Here is a 23,478-nt window from a genome sequence, read left to right on the forward strand (position 1 = left end):
TAAATAAACAAATACTTTCTAATTAATCCGGACTTCTAAAAATAAAACTCCCAAATAAAAATAAGTGACTTAGTCCCCTTAATAAGTGGTACAAATTCTGTTACGAAACAACACAAACTTTAAGCTGTACGAAATCTGCCGATCTCGTTTAGAACCAAACCCTAACTGAATAAAATAAAAATTATTTATTACTAGCTGACCCGCGCAACTTCGCTTGCATCACATAAGAGAATCATAATTTTCCCCGTTTTTGTAACATTTTTCACTGGTACTCTGCTCCTATTGGTGATATATAGCCTTTAGCCTTCCTCGATAAATGGGCTATCTAACACCACGGACCAGTAGTTCCCGAGATTAGCGCGTTCAAACAAACTCTTCAGCTTTATAATATTAGTATAGATTAGTAAGTGGTTTATCGGATGTTTAAGTATTCTCATAAAAAACAGATAATAAAATATACAGACACTTCTATACTGTAGAAGTTGAAAGCAATCAAAGTTAGCATACTAATTGCTTCTTAATTACTAATTAATATTCTCCCACGTGAATTTATCAATTTATTTGCAAATGAAAATTTTAAATACGAATTAAAACTTTTTATCAAAACACACACGATGTCTCGCACGTGACATATTGAATTTTATCGATCATTTACATTCCACCTACGAAAAGTCCATAATGATAATGTTTTTTTAAATATTTTATTGACTGCTACTCACGAATGTCACATGTTATTGAGATTAAGCAGGAATGCAAAATATTTTGGTATTAATTATTCCTAAGAGGATCTTCCATTAAAAGTTCTGGAGATAAGTTTGGTAATTTAAAAGATTTCTCACAAACAGACACACAAATTTAGTTGCAAAAAGTTTTCGTATTAAGTATAGCTGAATATATTAAATGCAGTTTTATAAAAACACAAACAGATACACTTTGTACAATAATTATTAAAACAAGTTTTATTATTTATAGTCCATTGAAATGTTACAATTTGAGTGCCGAATATTGCATTTATTAGAGGACGCAATTTTATTTTTGGAACGTGTAGGGGAGGTTAATAGAAGCTTAACTTGAAGTATGTGGGGTCGCCACCCTTGTCCCCCGGCCGCCATCTTGGAAAAGGGGGTGGAAACACTTTTTTCGCTATATCTCGGAAACTATGCGTCTTACAATAAAATTGTGAAAGCATAATTTGTAGCAAATCATTTTGCCTACAAATATGTTTAATAACTTTTTGCCCTAAATTAACAATTAAAGAAGTTATAAGCAAAAAAGTGCGATTTCTTTTATAAACATTTTTTTTATTGCTATATAACTTTTTTTAACGACAGCCGCGCGGATGTATGTATGAGGTTAAGCCACGCTTGCCGAGGTTGTTCTGTGGATGGGTGATCATCTTACACATATCAAGTTCCTCCGTGTTTCGAAAGGCACGTTAAATTGTGGGCCCCGGCTGTTATTTTCGAAGATCTTTGACGACTGTCAACAGTACTCAGAAGCTTGGAAGTCTGATAACCAGTCTTAACCAAGGGTATTGCTTTATATCCCAGGTAACTGGGTTGTGGAGGTCGGATAGGCAGTGGCTCCATGTAAACACTGGTATTCAGCTGCATTTGGTGAGATTGGAATCCGACTCCAACATAGTTTGGGAAAAAGGCTAAGCTGACATGTCTATATACAAAAAAATTACCTCAGTCCAATCTTGTAGAGTACTTTTCGAGGAAAAATTTTCCCTATAATTTTTTCAGTTTCATTCATTAGAAACTCAGTAACAGCGCTCCGAAGTAGATCGAATTCGGAAAGAAATTTTTTGTTGAAAAAATTGCACATTTTTGCTTCTAACTTCTTTAATTATTAATTTAGGGCAAAAAGTTTTTTAACATATTTGTAGGCAAAATAATTTGCTACAAATTATGCTTTCACAATTTTATTGTAAGACGCATAGTTTCCGAGATATAGTGAAAAAAGTGTTTCCACCCCCTTTTCCGAGATGGCGACCGGGGGACAAGTTAAGCTTCTATTGACCCCCCCTACATGTTCCAAAAATAAAATTGCGTCCTCTAATAAATGTAAATCTCATGTAACATTTCAATGGACTATTAGTATAGATGACTAAAAACAGTTCTTATGAAAATAACACACTCACACTTATTTTGGTAGACAGAAAAAAAAAACATCTCACTCAACTCAATCATTATTAATTTGTCTTCAATCAATTACTGAAAAATCAATCAGCCAATTTCCTATCATAAATCAAAAAATCGTCTCAAAAAAATCGGACAAACATTTCAATGGAGAAGCGCACGAATCACACGCACACTAACACACAAATAAAAGCTCAACACTCACACACAGACACGTGTTAAGGAGTTTAGTGCAGGGGTTACCTTTTCTTAGTCTGGGACTACTTTTATATTATTCTTCTTAGCAGGGACTACTATTTAAGAATATCTATACTAATATTATAAAGATGAAGAGTTTGTTTGTTTGTTTGTTTGAACGCGCTAATCTCAGAAACTACTGGTCCGATTTGAAAAATTCTTTCAGTGTTAGATAGCCCATTTATCGAGGAAGGCTATAGGCTATATATCACGCTACGACCAATAGGAGCAGAGTACCAGTAAAAAATGTTACAAAAACGGGAAACATTTTTGACCCATTCTCTCTTATGTGACGCAAGCGAAGTTGCGCGGGTCAGCTAGTTAAAAATAAAGTGTAATAATCATCCCGAAAATTTAAAATTTTAAAATCATTCGCGGACCATATTTTTCTTCCGCGGACCATTGGTGACCCGCGGACCACAGGTTTAGTGGGACAGACAGACGAACAGGCAAAAAAATCGGACAAACATCGCAATGGACAAGCGCACGGATCACACGCACAGTAACACAAATAAAAGCTCAACACTCACACACAGACACGTGTTAAAGAGTTTAGTGGGACAGACAGACGAACAGGTTTTGCTGACACGACCCCGTTTAAAAAAGAAATGCTTTAATCTTCTGCCGGCATTTCTGAGGGTTATTGCTGTTATGTCATACTTTCATCATGCAGTGTCAATATTTGAGACATTGCTGTACCTATGTATGTATGTATGTGTCACCCGTCGGTTTACGAAGTGTGTTATGGCATCTAAAAATAAAACTTCTTATACTTTAAAGTTTTCTTGATACTCTATTTGTTTCCTTTTTTCTGTATTTGTAACATATTACATACCTGTTTTTTTTAATTTAAAGCTCGTGAAAGTAATGGTTTCGGACTAATAGTTATTTTCTAAGTAGTGGATCTCACAAATATTTTGCTCCGCGAAGTTTTCGAAACATTTTATTGGGCACTTTATTATTCACGAAAATACGAGACTGTGACGTCACTACACCGTATTTCTATACTATGTCCTTTTGACATTTCATAAAGAGTAGCTGATTTGACTGTCAGTCAACTACCCAATTATATAATTCATAGCTTCTAATCCACTATTAATTTTATTCCATTCTTCACTCATACACTCTCTATTACAATGTCGTATTCATTTCTATTCGAGATATGTAAATGGTGTACATATAAGGGTAACAACGCATTGACGTCTTGTCGCCGGTGTGACTCAGTACTACCAAATACGTTCGTAGGAGAATACTTTCTGGACGATTCGCTTTATTGTAGAGAGTATTACGTGTGATTTTTTAAGGCTGTATGTATATGAGTATTTTAATAAAGTAAACCTTTTTGTAGGTTATCCGTCAAACTATTATATTAAACCGATTGTGAGAAGGTTTAGGCTAAAAAAAAACTCATCTGCATCAATACTATTTTAAATCGAATTGCATAGAAATACCCACCGAACGCATATACATATTATACATGTAATGCTAGTAAAAAAATATCTGAGTTCTTAGGTTAAGGTACTATTCTATCGATATTAGCCAGAAATAAATAATTTGAATTTGAAAGGAAAAGAGATAAATATTTTTGTTATTAAATGTTTCTGTCGAGCTAAGTGGCAGGGCATATTATTCGTTGATCAGCACTTAGATGTTAGTTACACCACACCCGTATTACAGTGTTTTAAAGGTGTTTGAAACTCCTGAAGTGTTTTTGTACAGCTAGCAGAGGAAAGCGAAGAAATTCGCTTAAATAGCCTTAAAATACACCTTTTTCCCTGGTATAGCAAAAAAAATGTCACAGGAAAAGAAACCATGTCTAACATCAGTGAATTAACAAAATGACAGACAATTATTTCAATCGGAAGCGGTGAAGTAAACCATAGATCACTTCCTACCATGAACACGCGCAACTCTCACGTGCCATAGACTAGATATATAACAGTAGGACAGTTTCACTCGTGCATAGAATATATAGTATTCACGTGGGTTACTAAGATTTTATTTAAAGTGACAAATCATTGAAGGATGATGGTTTATAATGCATATTTTGTTTTAAGACAATTAATTAATTGTTAGTGTTGGGCGTGCGATCTAAGTTTGTTCATTTTTTTTTTTTTTTTTTAATAACCCATATCTGTTCCACTGCAGGGCAAGGGTCTCCTCCCAAACGAGGGGGAGGGGTTAGGCCTTGAGTCCACCACGCTGGCCAAGTGCGGGTTGGGGACTTTGCATGCCCTCAATAAATGTATTAAACAAATTTTAGGCATGCAAGGTTTCCTCACGATGTTTTCCTTCACCGTTAGAGCAAGTGATAATTATTTCTAATACACACATAACTTCGAAAAGTCATTGGTGTGTTGCCTTGGATTCGAACCTGCGACCACTTGCGTGGGAGGTGCCAACTTAAACCACTCGGCTATCACTGCTTAAGTTTGTTCATACTACACTTATTAATATTCTAAATGCAAGCAATCAGTCAGTTTGTTACGTCTTCACAATTCAACAGCTGAGCCGAACTCATTAAGATGATTTTTTTAAATCTATTTCAATTTTAATTATAGTCCCCAACCCGCACTTAGCCAGCGTGATAGACTCAAGGACTAATTTCTTTGTCGTTCTGGGAGGAAGCCCTAGCACAGTAGCATTATATTTATTTTACTTAAGTATTTAAGTTTTTACTGAAATTATGAGCAATTTGAGTTTTCAGAGTATTTGAAATTATTTGTAAAAGACTTAATATAGAGCGCTGTTCACATTTGTATCAAAACTTATATTTATTTACATGTGTGGCCGTTACTTTTTAAATGGTAAAGTAAACCTACTGCGTTTTATTTACACTGTGTTCCTACACCATGCAATTATGTATGATTTCCAAGGTTTCCCTAACATTTAACTGTTATTTCGACAATTGTATGTAATGATAGAAACACGACAGAAATTGTTTTAATTATATATTTTGTTATGCTGAATTGCTTGTCCAATCTCTATCAGATTGGACATGATTGTGTGTTTTGATAAATTCACATAGAATATAAAATACACCATTTATTTTGTTCAAATACTTTTTATTTTTTAAACAACCACATTAAATATCGGAACCAATAAAACGATGCATTAAACTACCTTTTTAGACAGCGTACGTTTGACCGTAAAATAAGAATACCAGTTTAATTTCTAAAGTTACGCGCTTATTTAAAGTCCTTGTTCTTTGTTTTATACCGTCTTCTATTATTATAATATTAAAAGAGAAAAAATAATAGAATCTAAACGCGATCTACCCTCTCTCGTTCATTTCTCAACAATAAAACGTTTCTCCGATAGTTTAAGTACAGTTTCAAATAATACATAGCTTACTTTTTTCCGTAGGGGTAGGCAGAGATCAAAGAACATTTCTTTACTTTCAATTGTCGCATTTTTATTTTTCTAATAGTTATTGTATTGTATTGTCCACAGATCAAAGATGTTAGCTTAACGAGAACAGTCAGTACTTCAATCCAAGATGGCGGTCCGCTCCGCCGCGGTGGTGGTCGAGAGGGCCTGCAAGTTCTACGGCAGGCAGGACAAACCTGACTTCAAGCCAGTACTCACAGACCTGGATATGGTTGTTGATAGGGGCATTATGTAAGTACGAGATATAAGGATTTTTTTTAACTGACGGAATAAATTTCATAATTAACGGCAATTATCTATTACCTACTTCTATGGTGTCCATCAGGCTCCTGTAATAGGCAATGAGCCTGTTACAAGGGGTAATAATCATGTAACGTCTATGCGGCTAAAAATGTATTAATGCTTCAACCCGCTTTATCGAACAAGAAATCTAACGAGGGTTTCTATGAGATCATTTGAAGTTGTGTGTTTTGTAGTGTGCTTATAGAGCGCAAGTTAACGTATTAGTGACAATTTAAAACAGAAAACCTGCTGCAAAGGTCTGGTCTCCTTATAAATTCCTGATATTAAGTAAAAAAAACAGAAGTAAAATATCATACAGAACTATAAATAAAAGTTAAAACGTCTTCCTTTATCCAACAGATACGGTCTACTCGGTCCTTCAGGATGTGGCAAAACTACACTGCTATCTTGTATAGTGGGAAGGAGGAAACTGGACAGTGGGAATATCTACGTCCTTGGCGGAAGACCAGGAGAGAAAGGCAGTGGCGTGCCTGGACCTAGGGTCGGGTATATGCCTCAGGTAAGATTATCTTAATTAAATTAAGTATGTAATTTTTGTTTGTTTCCTTTACTAATGCAGAAGGCTAGTATCTTTTTTATATGGATCTGACTTTGGTCTTTTGCTCCGTATCTTAAATAATGTCAAAAGCCAGTTTTCTCTACTTTTTATAAAATAGTAAGTGATTCTCATGACTACCAATTCAATGAACAGCTGAAAAGTAATTATTTGATTTTTGACTCACAGTGCAACTTTATGATTTGTACTTTTTTTAAAGTTCAGATCACTCTGATATAGCTTCTGAGCATTATTAGTCAAAACTTTATAGTTGGAGTCCTTGCCTAGCGATAGATGACTCCTAAAACAAAAGCTGCTTTAAAAGTAACAGAAAATAAATCAGAAAACGCGTTAGTCAGGAAATATGACAGATAAACCTTCAATTTCTTTTCCAGGACATAGCACTAGTAGGAGAATTCACAGTACGCGACGCGATATACTACTTCGGTCGTATCTACGGCATGAAGATGGAGAAAATGGTGGAACGCTTCGAGTTCCTCAGCACTTTACTGGACTTGCCCAGCGGTGGGCGCCTCATCAAGACACTGTCGGGTGGGCAACAGAGGAGAGTGTCGTTAGCTGCTGCACTTGTCCATGAGCCTGAACTCCTCATCTTGGATGAACCGACTGTCGGGTTAGATCCTGTGTTGAGAGAACGGTTAGTAATTTTTTGATAATTTTTCGAACTCTGAAATGTTGTTCTATTGTAGATGGTGCCTAAAAGTTTTTCTTTCGATAGTCATTGAACTGACAAATTAAGCCGAAAGTAAAGTTACAGTTTCGCTATTACTTGAGCAATGTTTCAGCACTTAGGTACTCCTACTATTTTCTTGTTCTCCGTGTTCTCGACCGAATTCTTCCACAACTTGTTGAAACCTATAAAGTAAGTTATAAAAACTGCTTTACTATTTTCTGAAATACTTAATTTAAAGGCCATTGAACCCTAGAAACATTAATGGTGTCCATTAGCAAAAGTCACATGTAACTTTGTTTTTATACATAATGCCACTGTCAATTTGCACGAATCACGCGCATGATCGTGTTTTCGTGTCTTCCCTTGTCTTTCATTTTCATTCGACGAATGGTTTTAGAGTCCATCACTAAAATTAACTAATGTTAATTTTTCTTCTCTTAAAATGACTCTCCAAACATGATTTTATAATAAGCTTAGTACGGAAATATGGTACTGTACCATATTTGGAAACTGTTACATCATAATGGAAATACATATATGGATTTGGATCATTGGAGCTGTGTTATGATGTTACGCTTCCGTTTTTAAAAGTAGCAGATGAGATATTAACCTAGATTTGAGACCTAGTTTAAAAAAATCTCAATTAAACTATAGATTTTTAGATAAAGAAAGAACTACATAAATTATTACGTTTATTAAATGCGAAAGTAACGCTGTTTACCTATCTGATAGGCTTTTAATACTAAACGGTTGAAGCGATTGTGACGATATTTTACACTTTAGCAATCACGGGAAGGTTATAAGCCATAGGTACGTTTTAAAAATATACGACACACGAAAGGCCCCCGGGAAAGCGTCTGTAGTACTAAATAAAGTTTCAAGGAAAACTAGTGGCGACATCTATAACTAAAATGAAAACCAAAATCAAATTACCTAACCATAAATGTATTTCCTAAACTTTTTGCCGTCATTAAACAACAAAGCATTTGTTAATAAGACAAATGATATGTCGTCTTTTTGAAAAAACAGTATTGCCATATGTAAAAAACATAATGACTTAACACTGAATAAATGTGATACTTTGCGATGCGTTTTTTGCGCTGATGATGACAACATTATGACTAAAATAAAAATTAAATATGAGATTGTCATTTATTTATTTTAATGCTAAAAGTAGACTTCAAGGTGACTTTTTTTGAAAACATTCGCGTAATGTGATTATTATACAATATACAGATATATTCTTTATTGCGCATATTATAGAAAAATCATTAAAAATATTATATAATAATATGAATATTTTTTATGATAAGAATACTTACATACTTAGTTATTTTTTGGCCATTTTTAGTAACAGTCAATTCACTTTGCTCGTTATTATAAAACCTACTGATTGTTATGTAGGTATTAACGTAATTCAAATTATAATATTCACTTTTATTATAAACAAATAATTTTCCCTATAATGTTCCACTGCTAGGCAAGGGTCTCCTCCTGTAATGAAAGCAGTTCTGATTGGATTCTCATTTTTATTAATTAACACTACTGACCAACTTTAAAATCGAACGAACTTTGAAACTCAGACCTACTAACTCCCGATAAAAGTTAAAGTAAGTTCTTCTCTTAGACTGATTATTTTAATACGTGTTTAAACCCCGATTTATGATCACATTTAGCGGTAGTTTATCTATTCAATAGCGTTTTTTATGAGTTTTACCGCTGTTGAAATATTGAAGGTCTTTTTTCATAATTTCTTAATAAAAATATACAGAGCCCTTCTCACAAAACTACCAAACATTTTCTTAAATAAATTCAATAGGATTGACGCAATACTTTCGTGTCCATGTCAAATGATAGTGATCATTGATTGTGATTGGATAAACAATGGACATCCGTGATCAAACAATACGTTTGGGTGACAGCCATGAGTCCTTATTGACACTTCATGGTATGGTTATTTGGCTTCCGGATTGATAAACAATGATATTATTGAAGAGAAGACTACTTCATTTAAACACGTTGTCACGTCAGACCATGAAAAAAACTTGCTTTAACTTTTGTCTCGGCTTAAGCCTGCTAGAAGTTGGTCACCTTGTTACCTTCGTACAGACGATTGAGAACATCCTCTTATCTCTGAAGTCGGTAAAAAAATCCTTCACTTAAGTTTCTCGTCAAATTTTAGATTTAATACCTACATTTTCAAGCTTCTTTCAATAACTTTGATCATATTCTAGACAATGTCAACTTAAATGATCTCGATTGTACGTTTTTGCATAAAACACCATACTCTCAATTCTATCATTCGAAAAACCGGTGAAACGGAAATTCGACACGGGTAACGAGTATCCGGCTAACCTAACCTAACTTATATACTGTCGGAATAGCTTCTAGTTCTAGTTCTAGCTAGTACAAGCACAACTAACTTTTATATTTCGGGCAATAACTGTCAGTTTTACAACACAAATTTAAAGACACCTACCTTGCCCTACCCGGGATTTGAATCAGCGACCTCTACGCAACAGACAAGTTACTAATGCCCTTTTAAACACAACTGTAGGAACCAATACCTTCATATTAATATTGACTTGATGATTATTAACATTATGCACTGAACAAGGTCATATTTTATCTCATACCTTTTGTTCGACATGTCAAGATTGCAATAAAAATGAAATCGTCGTGTTGCGTAAGGTTACCTTTTATTAGTTCCTTTGTTTATGTACTGTGGCAATGAAGGAAATATTACCAATTATTACTCAGAACTTGTAATTATTTGTAAAGCTTTTACGCGATAATTAATACATTAAATATTTAACCCTCTTATGCATAAAAATATGTGAAGTTATGAAAGGCTTATAAAGAGTTTTGTTTCTTTCACTCCTTAGCGAAATGAAAAATAGAAAACATATTATAGTAGTTTCTTAACTAAAATAGGTTTGTAGTGTGCTTATGAATAAGAGGGTAAACATTTTCGAAAACTTAAACCAAAATAAAAATGAATCGTAAAATGTGTTGCTAACCCTAACTCAAGAACGATTCTAGCAATTTGACTAATAATTCTTTTTGATACGTTTTATGTCACACGGGTCAGCTAGTTATTAATAATATATTATTGGGTATTATGGCGTCTGCCATTTTTTCCGAAACTAAGCCAAAACTATCTATGTAGGTACCTACCTAATTTTATCTTCCAAACGTAATAAGTAAACACAAATCGGAGAATCAAACCACCATCATAACGCTGATGAAACAGCCAAGCGAAATAAATGTCATAATTTTCATTAATTTCCGTAAAATATTAGATAACAATCAATATTTTCAATTAAAATTCCGTTGGCAAAAAAATCATCAGTCGAAAACCACTTGTTTTGCGACACTTAGGTGGCATTGCAGTCATTGATGCAAGTCTGTTGGTAAATCGAGCTATCTCTGAACCGCAATCGTTGGGACATAGCACCTTTTTTATTCGGTTTTGTTCTGATAACGGCACGCAAAAAGTTACTGGTGTACGCATAGAAACGCGACGAAATAAGATCTAAATGAAAAGTATCCCACTGATATTGTAGATGAGAAAGTTTGAGGATGGCTGAGATGTTATGAATTAGCTACTTTTGACACTGGGAATTATTTTCACGCAGACGAAATCGCAAACGGAAGCTAGTACACATTACGAGTATGAGTGTTGTTTTTGTTGACTTTACAAACATACAAACACGAGAATACAGTAAAACCAATAAAGTAATAAGTAATAGATAAGATATAACAGAGATATAATTGTGCCTTCTGAGTTTCAAACCGCGTCATCTAATAGAATAAATGATCGTGTAACAAATACTAAGTTACATTACCTTCCATCAATTATTAAGTTTGTGGGACAAATTAAATCACACAGACATCAGACTAAATGATCGTTTAAGAATTTTCTTTTTTTCCTTGTGACGTACAGTACTCAATAATATAACTTTCTTTTACATAATTTGGTTCTGGATGACTGTAAAGAAATCTAGAATACCAAATAAACCTTACTTTCTTATATTTATCATCGATTATGTTTCCTAGATGAACAAATCGGTCCAATCCTACTGTACCTACATACGTCATTACATTCAAACAATTACTTACAAAGACTGACTACGTTCAATATAATTGTTACGACGTTTGGTAATCGCAATTACACGGTCGAGTGATGACGCAACCGTGATCACTTGTACCGGAGACATTTGAGACAACTATCTAAGTTTGTTTGTTAAATTAAACGTGTACAATGAGTGTTGAATAAGATAATTGTATATTTTCTCCTTTATATGTCTGTGAAATAGCGTTAAGTGTCGTGTTATTATGTGAAGTGAAAAACAAAGTTGCTACTTTTACTTTGCTTGAGTAAAAAATATTTTAATTCAGTTTGTATGCTTTTCCAAATAATTTGTTTTATATTTGTGTATTTAAGGCCTATTACCTACTGGCCATTTTTCACGAAAACTCGACTAACAGCCGTCCTGGGTAATTTTCGTTACGAGTTTTAAACTTGCTGTTAATCAAGAGCCAGTATTTTACACAACGCATAAACCAATTTCATGAGACCTAAACACAAAGATAAAGAAGTACAATTATTAGAGTTGTACGTATCTGTAGATTTCTTCACTGACAAAACTTAGGTACTTAAAATTATATGCTTCAAAACTAACCACTACCTAGTTCGAAGTTCAGACTCCAGGATATTGCAAAAATAATCTATACTAATATTATAAAGCTGAAGAGTATGTTTGTTTGTTTGTTTGTTTGTTTGATCGCGCTAATCTCAGGAACTACGGGTCCGATTTGAAAAATTCTTTCAGTGTTAGATAGTTCATTTATCGAGGAAGGCTATAGGTTATATATCATCACGCTACGACCAATAGGATCAGAGTAGTAATAAGAAATGTTACAAAAATGGGAAAAAAATTTACCCATTCTCTCTTATGTGACGCAAGCGAAGTTGCGCGGGTCAGCTAGTATCCTATAATTACAAACATACATAAGGCAATAAAACTTAACTGAAAGTATATCCAACGTATAATAAATATACTTAACAGCAATAGCTCCTAAATATAACATAATGACGTACATCTAAATCCGTAGTCGTTAAGACAGTACATTGTGATTCAGATCACGTCTGCCCAGTTTGACCGGTCAGTGGAGTATGGAGATGTTGCGATATTAACATCCATGATACGGGCTAAACAATGGCTTGTTTTGTAATCAAACAGAAAAAACACTATGGCTTTTTGAAGGTTATCTCTATAGATAGGTACGGTCTCTACAGACGGTACGTAGCAGTATTCGAAGAAACTTTACTTTTCATGTTATTTAATCAGTCAAAGTATTTCCAATTTTTGCTGGAAAATTCTTCGTTGCCGGCCCAATTTATTGTGCTCATAGTCTCGCTTTTGAGATTCTGTAAAGCCTTCGATCATATACCTACTCTCTTGTGGAATCAGGAATTAAGGCGGCATAGTGACAACCTCCTAATTACTGCGCCAAGACTGACTTCAAAAAGTTGTCAAAAATAAAATCAAAAATGCTTATTTCGTTATCTTGTACATCTTTTACAATAAATCCTACGTAGAGTTATCTCGTATATAAGATTTATTGTAAAACTTTCACATAGATACCTCCTTTTAAGTAAAAAGTATACCTGTGCTAAGAGGTCCCGCTTTTCAATGGCAAATTATAAAAGTGTAAAAGTGCTGTAGAGAAAAAATATAAAAAAGAAAACATTAAAAAACCAGAATGAAAAAAATATCAATAGCAAAAATTTCCACTACAATACTAATGATAGGACGGAAATCTTTAGACCATGTCCTCTCACGCAAACTTTACGCACTTGTAAAAGGTTCACGGACATGAACCTACAGTTTTTTGCACATCTCTTATTATCCTACGACTATTTTAAAGCACAATAACATGTAAATGATGCTTCAAATGCTTATTGAAATAAAAAAATCTTTGTACTCTAAGTAAAAAATGTTACGCACTTTGGACTGATGTTATTTTGAGTACCGAAGTTAAGCCTGTTTTTTATTATTTTTGTTAGTCTTTGCGCCTGTAATACTCTTATACCTGAAGGTATTAGGAAAAATGTAACTGATACGATTCACCATTCTTAATTCTGGGCTTAAGTGATAAGTAACCCATTGCCATAATAAAGAACAAATCAAATTCAGTGGCGCAATAAGGGATAACCAAATTCCTGATAACTTTTGAGAAGAATTTCACAAAAAAAACAAAATTATACTCTGAACTTCGATTACAGTATTCGTACGCACTGCTTTGGCTTCTAAGGCAATCATTTTGACTCAAATTGTAACTCTGCGTACTTGTCTGAGTTACAATTTGAGTCAAAATGATTGCCTGAGTGACTCGTAAAATCTGGATAACTATTCTATAGATCATCAGAAATCTTACGTGGATTTTACAATAATTCAACTGAAACAATTTTCCTGCTCATTTTACAAAAAACTATTACTGAAAAGTGCTAGGGGAAACCCGTATTATCTTTAAATGATGTACTATTATATTGTTTATCTTTTTCAATCACTAAATTGCTCAGTTTTGTGCATTAGATAATGATACTGAAGCACTATGATGTTTTTTTATATAAAAACCTGAAAGAGATATCGTCTTTAATGTTTTTTAATACGTAAGTTTTTAAAAGACTAGGTTTAAGTATCACCTTTTCTAAATATTGATCAGATAGTAACCGGGTAATCCTGTATGACACGATGTATGGATGTGAATGAGGCACAGAAAGTTCGTAGGGATCGTGTCAAGTGGCGTTCTCTTATCTCTGCCTACCACTATGGGAAACAGGCGTATTTTTATTTACATATGTACTTATGTATCAAACTGTTTACCACAATGCTCGGAGGTTTTTGCTAGGGTCTGGGGGCATATACTTTTACTGGAGCTAACTGTATGTTTGGAACCCACGATCCATTACTCGCAAATCCTACATCTTAACATTTGCACTACCGTACACTATAAAGTAAACTCCATAAAATAACCGACATAGGATGACTCAGGTCATATATGAAGCAACTTAAGCACTAAGTTTGAAACAATATTGCATATAAACCTAGGCTTTGAATACAAATAGAGCCACTTTCCATATCGTTGAGAAACAATTCAGATCAGTGTGTTAGTTCTCACGCTTGTTTTATTATTGGTTATTATCTCACATTCCAAATACGATGTGTAGAGAATATTAATAGGTGAATAATTCTTATTATACGCAAGAAATGTAGGTTGAAACAATACCTTCTTTTGTGTTGCAAAGTCGGTTTATAGGCACTTTATGTACAGTACGAATGAACTTGAACGTTAAATCCTGGTCTACACCATGAAATATTTTTATTTATTATTCACAATAATAAAAAGGATTGTACAAAATGTCTTGGAATTAATCTAAATCTATCAAATCTTTCATAATCTCTTATTCTAGAGGATTTGTTTTTATTAGAATTGAAAATGTAAATATGTTCTCTCCCTTTCAGGGCGATATTTGCCTTGCCTATGAGATTTTTTTTATATTTATTTATTATTAAAAGTTTCTATTATTTTGTTACAGAATCTGGGACTTCTTAACCGAATGTGCTCGTGGCGGAGCCTCAGTCATTATCACCACACATTACATCGACGAAACGAAACAGGCACACAAGGTGAGTCGTCTGAAATTCAGGAATATCCACTGAACTCCACATTAACACCCATTTATGTACTTCAATATTACAAAGATTATGTACAGACGGTACTATCGACAATCGAAACTTTTATATAACAGGGCTTAGGGAAGGAATATTTGGTATTGTATGTTTTTTTTACGTTAGCTTTCACTTAAAATACATATTTTAATGGGAATTTAAATCTACTGGAGGTTTCAGTAAACCTTAATTGTAAATAAAATATGCAGCGATTTCTACGAATCAGACATCTTTATTGTAATAAAAATATTGCATACTGAAAACAAATAACAACATCGTTTTGCCAATACTCTAGTGTTTTAGAATGACAATATTACCACATTAATTAATATTCCATTCATATCTAATTCCCATAACAACAAATATTAACCAACTAAAACAATAATTTGAAGGTTCAACAAGACTTTCAAATCTATGTGTCCCATGACCCGAATACCCGGTCACTTCGGTCAGCCGGTGTTATGAAGCATGGCGAAACGTTGGGAAAATGAAAACTTCCATGACAGAACATTATCAAGGCCTTTTTATTAGACTGAGACTTTGTGACAAGATTAGCGGCTAGCGGAGCGATTCGCGACATTATTGTCTTACGAACGCGATTTCAGCCTAGTATAGTCATTTTGAATCCGATAGTTGAAATAAAAACTTAAGCCTTTTAAAAAACTACTTATAAAAACCATAAATCCAATAAAACGCCTAAAATCTACCTAGAGGCATCAGAATGTAACTTACATAGCATTGATTTTTAATAACGAACAGCCGCTTGCTAACTTAAATTTTATAGATAACTACACATAATATTGTCACATATTTTACAAGAGAAACTTTAACACATAGCGACTTATGCACGCGTAACAACGATAAGTCCCTTTAGATGCCAAAACGAACAAAGAAAAACTTAGGATAAATAAAATACAAATACAAAAAAAAGATTTAGGTACAGACTGGATAAAATAACCTAATTTATTTTTCACTAGCTGACCCGGCGAACTTCGTACCGCCTAAAATATGCAACATTAAATGTCTATTTTTCAATATTTCTGAGAGGTTTCCTTAATATTTTTTTTCCGTAAGAACCTTCTCCTAATAATAACAAATACAACATTCACGCGTGATGCCGTGACCAAGGAAAACGGGTTTTATTTTTATATATATAGATTGGAGAGACACTTGCTTGATGCATAAGATTTTAATTTGTGTCTTCGCTGCACACCCCGCAACTCGCTCTGCCTGTTTGCAACCCCTTCCTTAGCTAGAACAATTACATTAACGACCTATAATTAAGTCCCACTGTTACATTAACTTTGAAATTGTATCGCAATCGCCGATGACTATCTGTTAGGGGAGGTCTAGGTCTAATAGGATGAATTAATGATCGCATGATGGATCAATTATTCGAATAATTAATTATAGCGGGATGAGTTAATTATTGCTAGTTTTTAATTGCTACTGTGTTGTTGTGAAGGTTAGTTACAAAGTATGTAATTTTGTTAACGTGCATGATTTATACTAGTAATTAGATTAGTTTGTCGCACTGTCTGTTTGTCACGCTACCTATACTAAACCGTTGAACCGAGCAAGATGAAATATATGTATGTATGGAGATTGTTAAATAACTGGGTTGGAAATTAGAAATATTATGCAATTAACCCTTAAAAAATTATTAACCTTTAAAATATATTCCGAAGAATATTCTTTAAAACATACATTGTCTTTTATATCTTTCGATAAGCCATATTATATCCCACTCAAAGAATCAAAATACTTATAACAACATTGTGTTTTCCATAATCATAGTTCCACTGCTGAACATGGTCTTCTCCCATGACCTATAAAATCTCACGATTTAATAGTTATAAGACATTATTCCCACCCTTGACAAAATATTTACTTACTTTACTTATAAAGAACAGATTGTGTTTACTTGAAATAGGTTTCATAGAAGCGTTTTTTCTGTTCCCACGAAACAGTTGAGACCGCATTATTTTGATTGTATAAATAAATAGCATTACTAAATATTATTGTAACGGTAGTTTCTATATTATATTACAAAATAATATTACTGTTATAATAATAGTTAGTTATATAATATTATGACTTATTTAAGTTCACCTTTTTACGATAAAATACATGTAATCTATTATTGCCTTAACGCTGAGTAAAGGATTTCTAAGGAAATGAGAGAATGGCAAAACCTAAATACACCACGCCCGACTTAATAATTTAAATGGATGTGTTCCTTAAACTTAACAATGTAATGTAATAATAATGTATCCTTAACAATCAAGGTTTCCCTACCACGTTTTGTTTTGCCTTTATAGAAAACTAGCTGACCCGCGCAACTTCGCTTGCGTCACATAAGAGAGAATGGGTCAGAATTTTCCATGTTTCTGTAACACTTTTTACTGTTAGGTACTCTGCTCCTATTGATCGTAGCGTGATGATATAAAATATGCTTTTTTTTCACGAAAAATATTCTCAAAATTATTTATATCTCTTAGTATAACGAAGTCGCGCTAAGGCATATCCGCCATTAAAACAGTTGCCATGGCAACGGAATTTTGTTAATTCAATGTCATTATAATATTGATATTTCGCGACTTTGTTGAATTTTCTGATTTTTTCCGGGAAATGCGTCATTTTCCCGGGGTAAAAAGTAGCCTATGTCCTTTCTCGGGTATCAAAATATCTCCATGCCAAATTTCATGCAAATTGGTTCAGTAGTTTAGACGTGATTGAGTAGCAGACAGACAGACAGACAGACAGACAGACAGACAGACAGACAGACAGACAGAGTTACTTTCGCATTTATAATATTAGTATGGAAAGTATGGATAATATATTTTTTTCTATCATAATCAAAAAGTTAATTATTGATGCCTAGTTTTTAAACTCTCAGTGCAGTAGTTAAGGTTAAGGTGTTACGCCACTACCATAGCGTCGAGAGATCTCGGGTTCGATTTCCGCGACAGTTATTTGTGCGAAGATTGCAAGTCCTATGTTTGCAAGTTTTTAAAACACAAAATCTATTCTTAGTCGGAGTCCTTTTAAATAAAAAAACTTGCTTGCCACTCGGCTATAATGTTACAGACTGACAAATAATCTTTTCTTCCATCAGATCGGTCTACTCCGTGACGGTCAGCTGTTGGCTGAAGACTCACCGGATGATCTGCTGCGCAAATTTGACTGCGACACCCTCGAGGATGCCTTCCTCAAACTTGCGCTCAGACAACATGAGATGCCTAGGCGGAGGTCTAGTAAGTACCACAAACTACTTTATAGAAACTTTAAATTCTTCAAGAATATAAGCACTTAAAGAAAAAAATATAAGATATGCTATTTAAAGACCCTCAAAAGATCAAATATTTTGATAGTTTTTGGTCTTAATATTGTTTACCAAATTGATACCGCTAGGTAACGGTATTAATTCAGTACCCATACCATTTATAAGTTCCCAAATTTGTTTATTTGTGCGTCTGACTATCTCGGCCACGGCTAAACTGCCCAGCCGATATTAATGCAAAAAGACGTGGAGATAAATAAAAAATATAGGACAATTTTTCAACAAAAAAGACACGAAAACGTATGCTAATTAGTCCATTATTCTCTAAAATTGATTATACGTATTTAAGGATCATAATTAACAAGAAAAGTAATGTATTTCCAGCTCTCACATCTTCTCCCGACGTGATCCCCAACAGCGTGACCACGGTCGACAACCGCTACCACTCCCGAGAGGACTTCCCTACCATCACTAGCAGTACTGATGTAAGTAACAAAAAATAGTTCTTATGGAGCACGATAGAGGAGCTGATCAGATTTACGTGCGTCGTGCAAAATTTCTGGATAGTTAGCCAGTTGTCGATAGTCAATAGTGGTAGATATTTAGTAGCGGTAAAACCGGTAGCCCGATTCTCTACTATCGACTATCTGAAACCAGCTTTTTGTATGTTTATCAGCTTCTAGCGGGCTCTGTGTGAACTATTTTTTAAACACAATTTCAATATCAAACTCTCGTTACTCGAAAGTATCGACTGCAGACATTCGTACTATTAATAACTCATAAGATGGAATTTTGACAGTTGTTTTATTTTACATTTGATGTTATTTTATTTAGCAGATATGTTATCTGACACTTAAATATAAATTGAGAAATTTGCCCTTACCTAATCTTTCAATTCTATACTGTTCTCAGTTTCGAATATTGTGTTAATTTTATACTGTTTAGGCCTTAATAATTGTTTTTGTAAGTTTACGATGGTTTTATTGTATTTATGTTAATTATTTTGTGTTGTACATGTAATTAGTGAGGTACTATTTATATAATCAGATAATTTGTATGATTAATTACATTTTAAAGCCAGTTTAACTGGAGTTATTATTTATAATTTTACTATGGTAGGTAATTATTTTAGAAACGTGTCATTTTTTATCTTACTACCAAAAATATGTTCAAAAGTATACATATTTGCGTATATTCTTAATTATTTTAAAATGAATTCTTACTAAAAAGATTGTTTAAGTCGATTACTGGTTTACTGGACATAATTATGGCGCGCTACTTATATAATTTTTTGATGCAAAAGTACTCATTGTTTATAATTCTTCTAGGTGTTAACAAAGAAGGAGAAGAGTCCTAAAGACAGCAAGAGATTGTCCAAGTCGAGATATAAGGCTGTGTTTATCAAGAGTATACAGCAGTTCTCCAGGCATCCTGGGTAAGTTGGCAGATGAAGTTAAAGGCTAAGTTGGCATAAGATAGACAAGATTTCTTAAAAAAAAGTAGTTCATACATTGTTCAGAAGGCATTGCCTAGATTACTAGTCAAGGTGTTTTGTCATTGTTTAACTTAAAAAAGCATATTGGATCAACAAGTATTTATTTTTTAGTTTTTCATGTATTACTTTTTTTAGTTGTCTCCACTGACTCAACTTCTAACCTAACAGCTTTCGAATTCTTTCTTATATAAAATAGCATTTTTTTCTTTGTCATACTATTTTATGTATCTATATATTGTTTCTTCCTGAACAGAGGGCTGATATTCTCGATCCTATTCCCAATCATCCAAGTGGTGGCGTTCTTCTCGGCGGTGGGTCACGACCCCCGGGACCTGCACCTCGCCGTCGTCAACGAAGAAGCCGCATCCTCGCCTTGTAAGTTTCCATACTGCACTTAGAAATAAGCTAGAAGTAGAGCTTTTTCACTAGGAGACGAAAATACCAAATAAGAGCTAATTTCTTATTATACGGATACACTTTTTGTTACGCTATTACACCAAATTCTACGCAGAATCAAAAAAAAATTAGTACACAGATAATTTATAAACCAAATTCTACACAGATTCTAAAAAAAATGGTAGGTACACAGATAACTGATAATCTGGATTACCACTACAGTTACTGTCATTTACTACTTTTTTCTAAATCTCTTCACGCTTCTTCACGTTTGAAATGTAGACTAAATAAAATATTGTACTAATGTTTGTATTTGCAGTCGGACTAGATATCTGCAGGAACAGCAGTCTACAGACAGTGACGCAGAACTTGGAAGAAGACACATGCGACCTCTACATGCTCAGCTGCTGGTTCTTAGACGAAATGGAGAAGAAGAAACTGTTCGTGGTAAGATTTATTTTGATTAAATTCTGAGCCTAGGTCCAGCAGTGGACATCGCCTGTCTGACTGTCACCAGACTGTAAATCATAAACCGTGAAAGTTAAGCAGAAAAATTGAATTTCAACTGAAATTAAATACCGAATAAAATAAATAGGTACTTAAGTAGGTTTCCCATACAACAATAATGTGGTTTTGCCGATTTTATAGACGAAGTACGAACCTTCATCTATTCAAATCACGTTTTTTTTTTAACTTAACTGCACAATTTGATTCCTAATCTCTTATAATCTTTCTGCAGAGCTCATACAACTCATCTGTGGAAGCTAAACAAGCGGTCGCAACGGGCAAGTTGTATGGCGCCATACACTTCTCTCACAACTTCAGTCAGGCGCTCGGCAAGAGAGTAGCTGAAGGCGACGTGGATGACGACATCGTTGAGGACAGCAGTGTTGCTGTGTGGCTTGATATGACTAGTGAGTATACCTTTATACTAGTTTGAACAAAATAATGCCCGAGTGGTCTTAAAGCACACTACTAGATTTTTAATTCTATGACATAAATTCCATTTTCTATTAGGATATTTGTTACTTTTGAGCTTAATGTGTACAATAATACAACTGCACGGTTTCGGGTTGGAATGAAATGTTCTATAAACACCCATATTTTGGTAATGTGTCCGCTTAAAGCAAAAACTCGTCTCATAAACACCCACAATATTAACAGCACCACAAGGTTAATTCATACACAAAATCGGTCAGTTTTAATCTTCGAGAATAAGAAGCGCGACTTTATAAAAAAAATATGTTAATTTAGTTAAAAAATAGGCCAATGTTTTTTTCACGCACGCTAGGCACGTATACACTTGTACTCGAGCATATACGCACGTGTACGTTCTAAAACAATATATTTCCAAAAGTAAGCATAATATTTCTATGTACTATTTCAGACCATCAGATATCGAACTTCATCAAAACACAGCTACACAAGACGTATGAGAGCTTTACACGGCGAGTGATGCAGGCTTGCGGTCGACCTGAAAACTTAGTACAGGTTTGTCAATACACTACACTATATTATTAAACATATATTATTATTTTATACTTAATATTCACGCCTTTGCACCTTTACATGGATAGGTAGAAATGTATCATATATATTTTACATAAGGCCTAATTATATCTTCTCGTCATCCCTTTATTTTATTTTTTATTGTTTCATGAAAGTAAACCTGTGATATCCACGTAGAAAGAAACTTGATTATAGGTTTTCTAATGTTTAAAAATCACCAAATATGTAATATATTTTCACGATTCTACATATAATAATTATTTATTTATATTGCACAATTTATGTACAGTCACCTATCTTATAAATTGTAAGTATACAAGTATCATTATATACACGGCATGACTAACCAAATATAATTCCATTAGTTTATTTATATTTTAATCTATGAAAGTCCCACTGTTGGGCAAGGGTGTCCTCCCAAATGAGGGAGGGGTTAGACCCTGAGTCAATTTATTAATTTTCCTAAAATATATTTTTGTCGGTAAGTACCATCATCAATTACATGTACCATTTATCATGTATATTATTGTATATAAACATTATATATTTCAGTGTATGTAAAGTTTCAGAACAGACCTGTTTATCACATATAAACGACACAAGGTAACACTCATTACATCACATTATAATGTTAAGATTCTTCAGAAACATATATAAGTCCATTTTATTGTCGTCCCATCTTCACCATTTCCCATTAAACAATATTTTATTTATTCTATTTATTAAATCATGTTTCAATGCCTAACAACTTACCACTATTTTATTCGCGCAATAGTACAAAATATTTCTATTAAAGAAAAGTTTTTATGGAGGAGTACAAAAGTAGGCAGTACCTAATCTAGAGGCAACTCACTAAAATTTAAAAAAAAAAAACATATAACAAGACACCCTTTCCTTTGATTTATAAACAAGGAATTGATCAATTATTGTATGCATACAGATTCCCGTGCATTTCCAAAAGCCGGTGTATGGCAAGAGTGAGCCTCAAATCGTGAGCTTCATGGCACCCGGGATTCTTATCACGTAAGTATAAAACATAACAAGGATTATCAAGTATGAAATTATTTATTAGAACCTTCACTAGTAGTAGATACAAACCTTATCTGGTAAGACTGGAAGCCGAATCCACCATAGTTGAAAGAAGAATACCTCGATAGTCACTCGATAATCTATAATGTTCCACTACACACACACTAAGGCTGATTTTAGTCTCACGCTCACCGTCAGCGCTCATAGCTCAGCGCGTATCAGTATCATTCTGATCGCCTGAAAGCAGCTATCGGCGCTGACCACTGTGCGCGCTGATAGCTACGCGTCATTTAAAAACGCTTCCTAGAAGTTCATATATCTCGGCCATAGGCGCTGACGGTGCGCGTGCCGTCGGCATAAGACTAAAATCAGCCTAAGAATGTGCTAAGACCATTTATTAATGCCTATAAAATTGATCTCGACTGTCAATGGTCTTTCCGATTGCTACTCGTCTGCCAGTAGTCATTCCTGATAGTTACTCGTTAGTCAATAAATTAATGATAGCTTCTCGAATCTCATTACTCGTAACTTTCTTCTTGCAGTATAATCTTCTTCTTATCTGCGGTGGTGACTTCGACGCTGATGATCACGGACCGGCTGGAGGGCGTGTGGGAGCGCAGCGCGGTGGCCGGCGTCAAGCCCCGGGAGATGCTCAACGTTCACATCACTTTGCAGTCTGTTATTATATTGCTACAGGTATGAAACTAACGTCTGGAGCAAATTG

At 34.1% G+C, this 23,478-nt stretch overlaps 1 protein-coding gene across 1 annotated transcript in view; it reads left to right on the plus strand.

The window, feature by feature from the left end:
- Positions 1 to 23,478, plus strand: part of LOC142983688 (ABC transporter G family member 23-like) — a 69,585-nt gene that overhangs the window by 43,419 nt on the left and 2,688 nt on the right. The window contains exons 3-15 of the mRNA XM_076130679.1: positions 5,835 to 6,002; positions 6,414 to 6,573; positions 7,005 to 7,267; positions 14,910 to 15,000; positions 18,161 to 18,299; positions 18,710 to 18,810; positions 19,654 to 19,760; positions 20,074 to 20,195; positions 20,536 to 20,663; positions 20,956 to 21,130; positions 21,604 to 21,707; positions 22,666 to 22,748; positions 23,297 to 23,450. Coding sequence (XP_075986794.1) covers positions 5,881 to 6,002; positions 6,414 to 6,573; positions 7,005 to 7,267; positions 14,910 to 15,000; positions 18,161 to 18,299; positions 18,710 to 18,810; positions 19,654 to 19,760; positions 20,074 to 20,195; positions 20,536 to 20,663; positions 20,956 to 21,130; positions 21,604 to 21,707; positions 22,666 to 22,748; positions 23,297 to 23,450 — 1,749 coding nt within the window. The 5' untranslated portion in view covers positions 5,835 to 5,880. The remainder of the gene's footprint in view (positions 1 to 5,834; positions 6,003 to 6,413; positions 6,574 to 7,004; positions 7,268 to 14,909; positions 15,001 to 18,160; positions 18,300 to 18,709; positions 18,811 to 19,653; positions 19,761 to 20,073; positions 20,196 to 20,535; positions 20,664 to 20,955; positions 21,131 to 21,603; positions 21,708 to 22,665; positions 22,749 to 23,296; positions 23,451 to 23,478) is intronic.

Source organism: Anticarsia gemmatalis, chromosome 24 (genome assembly GCF_050436995.1).
Source record: "Anticarsia gemmatalis isolate Benzon Research Colony breed Stoneville strain chromosome 24, ilAntGemm2 primary, whole genome shotgun sequence".
Lineage (NCBI taxonomy): Eukaryota > Metazoa > Arthropoda > Insecta > Lepidoptera > Erebidae > Anticarsia > Anticarsia gemmatalis.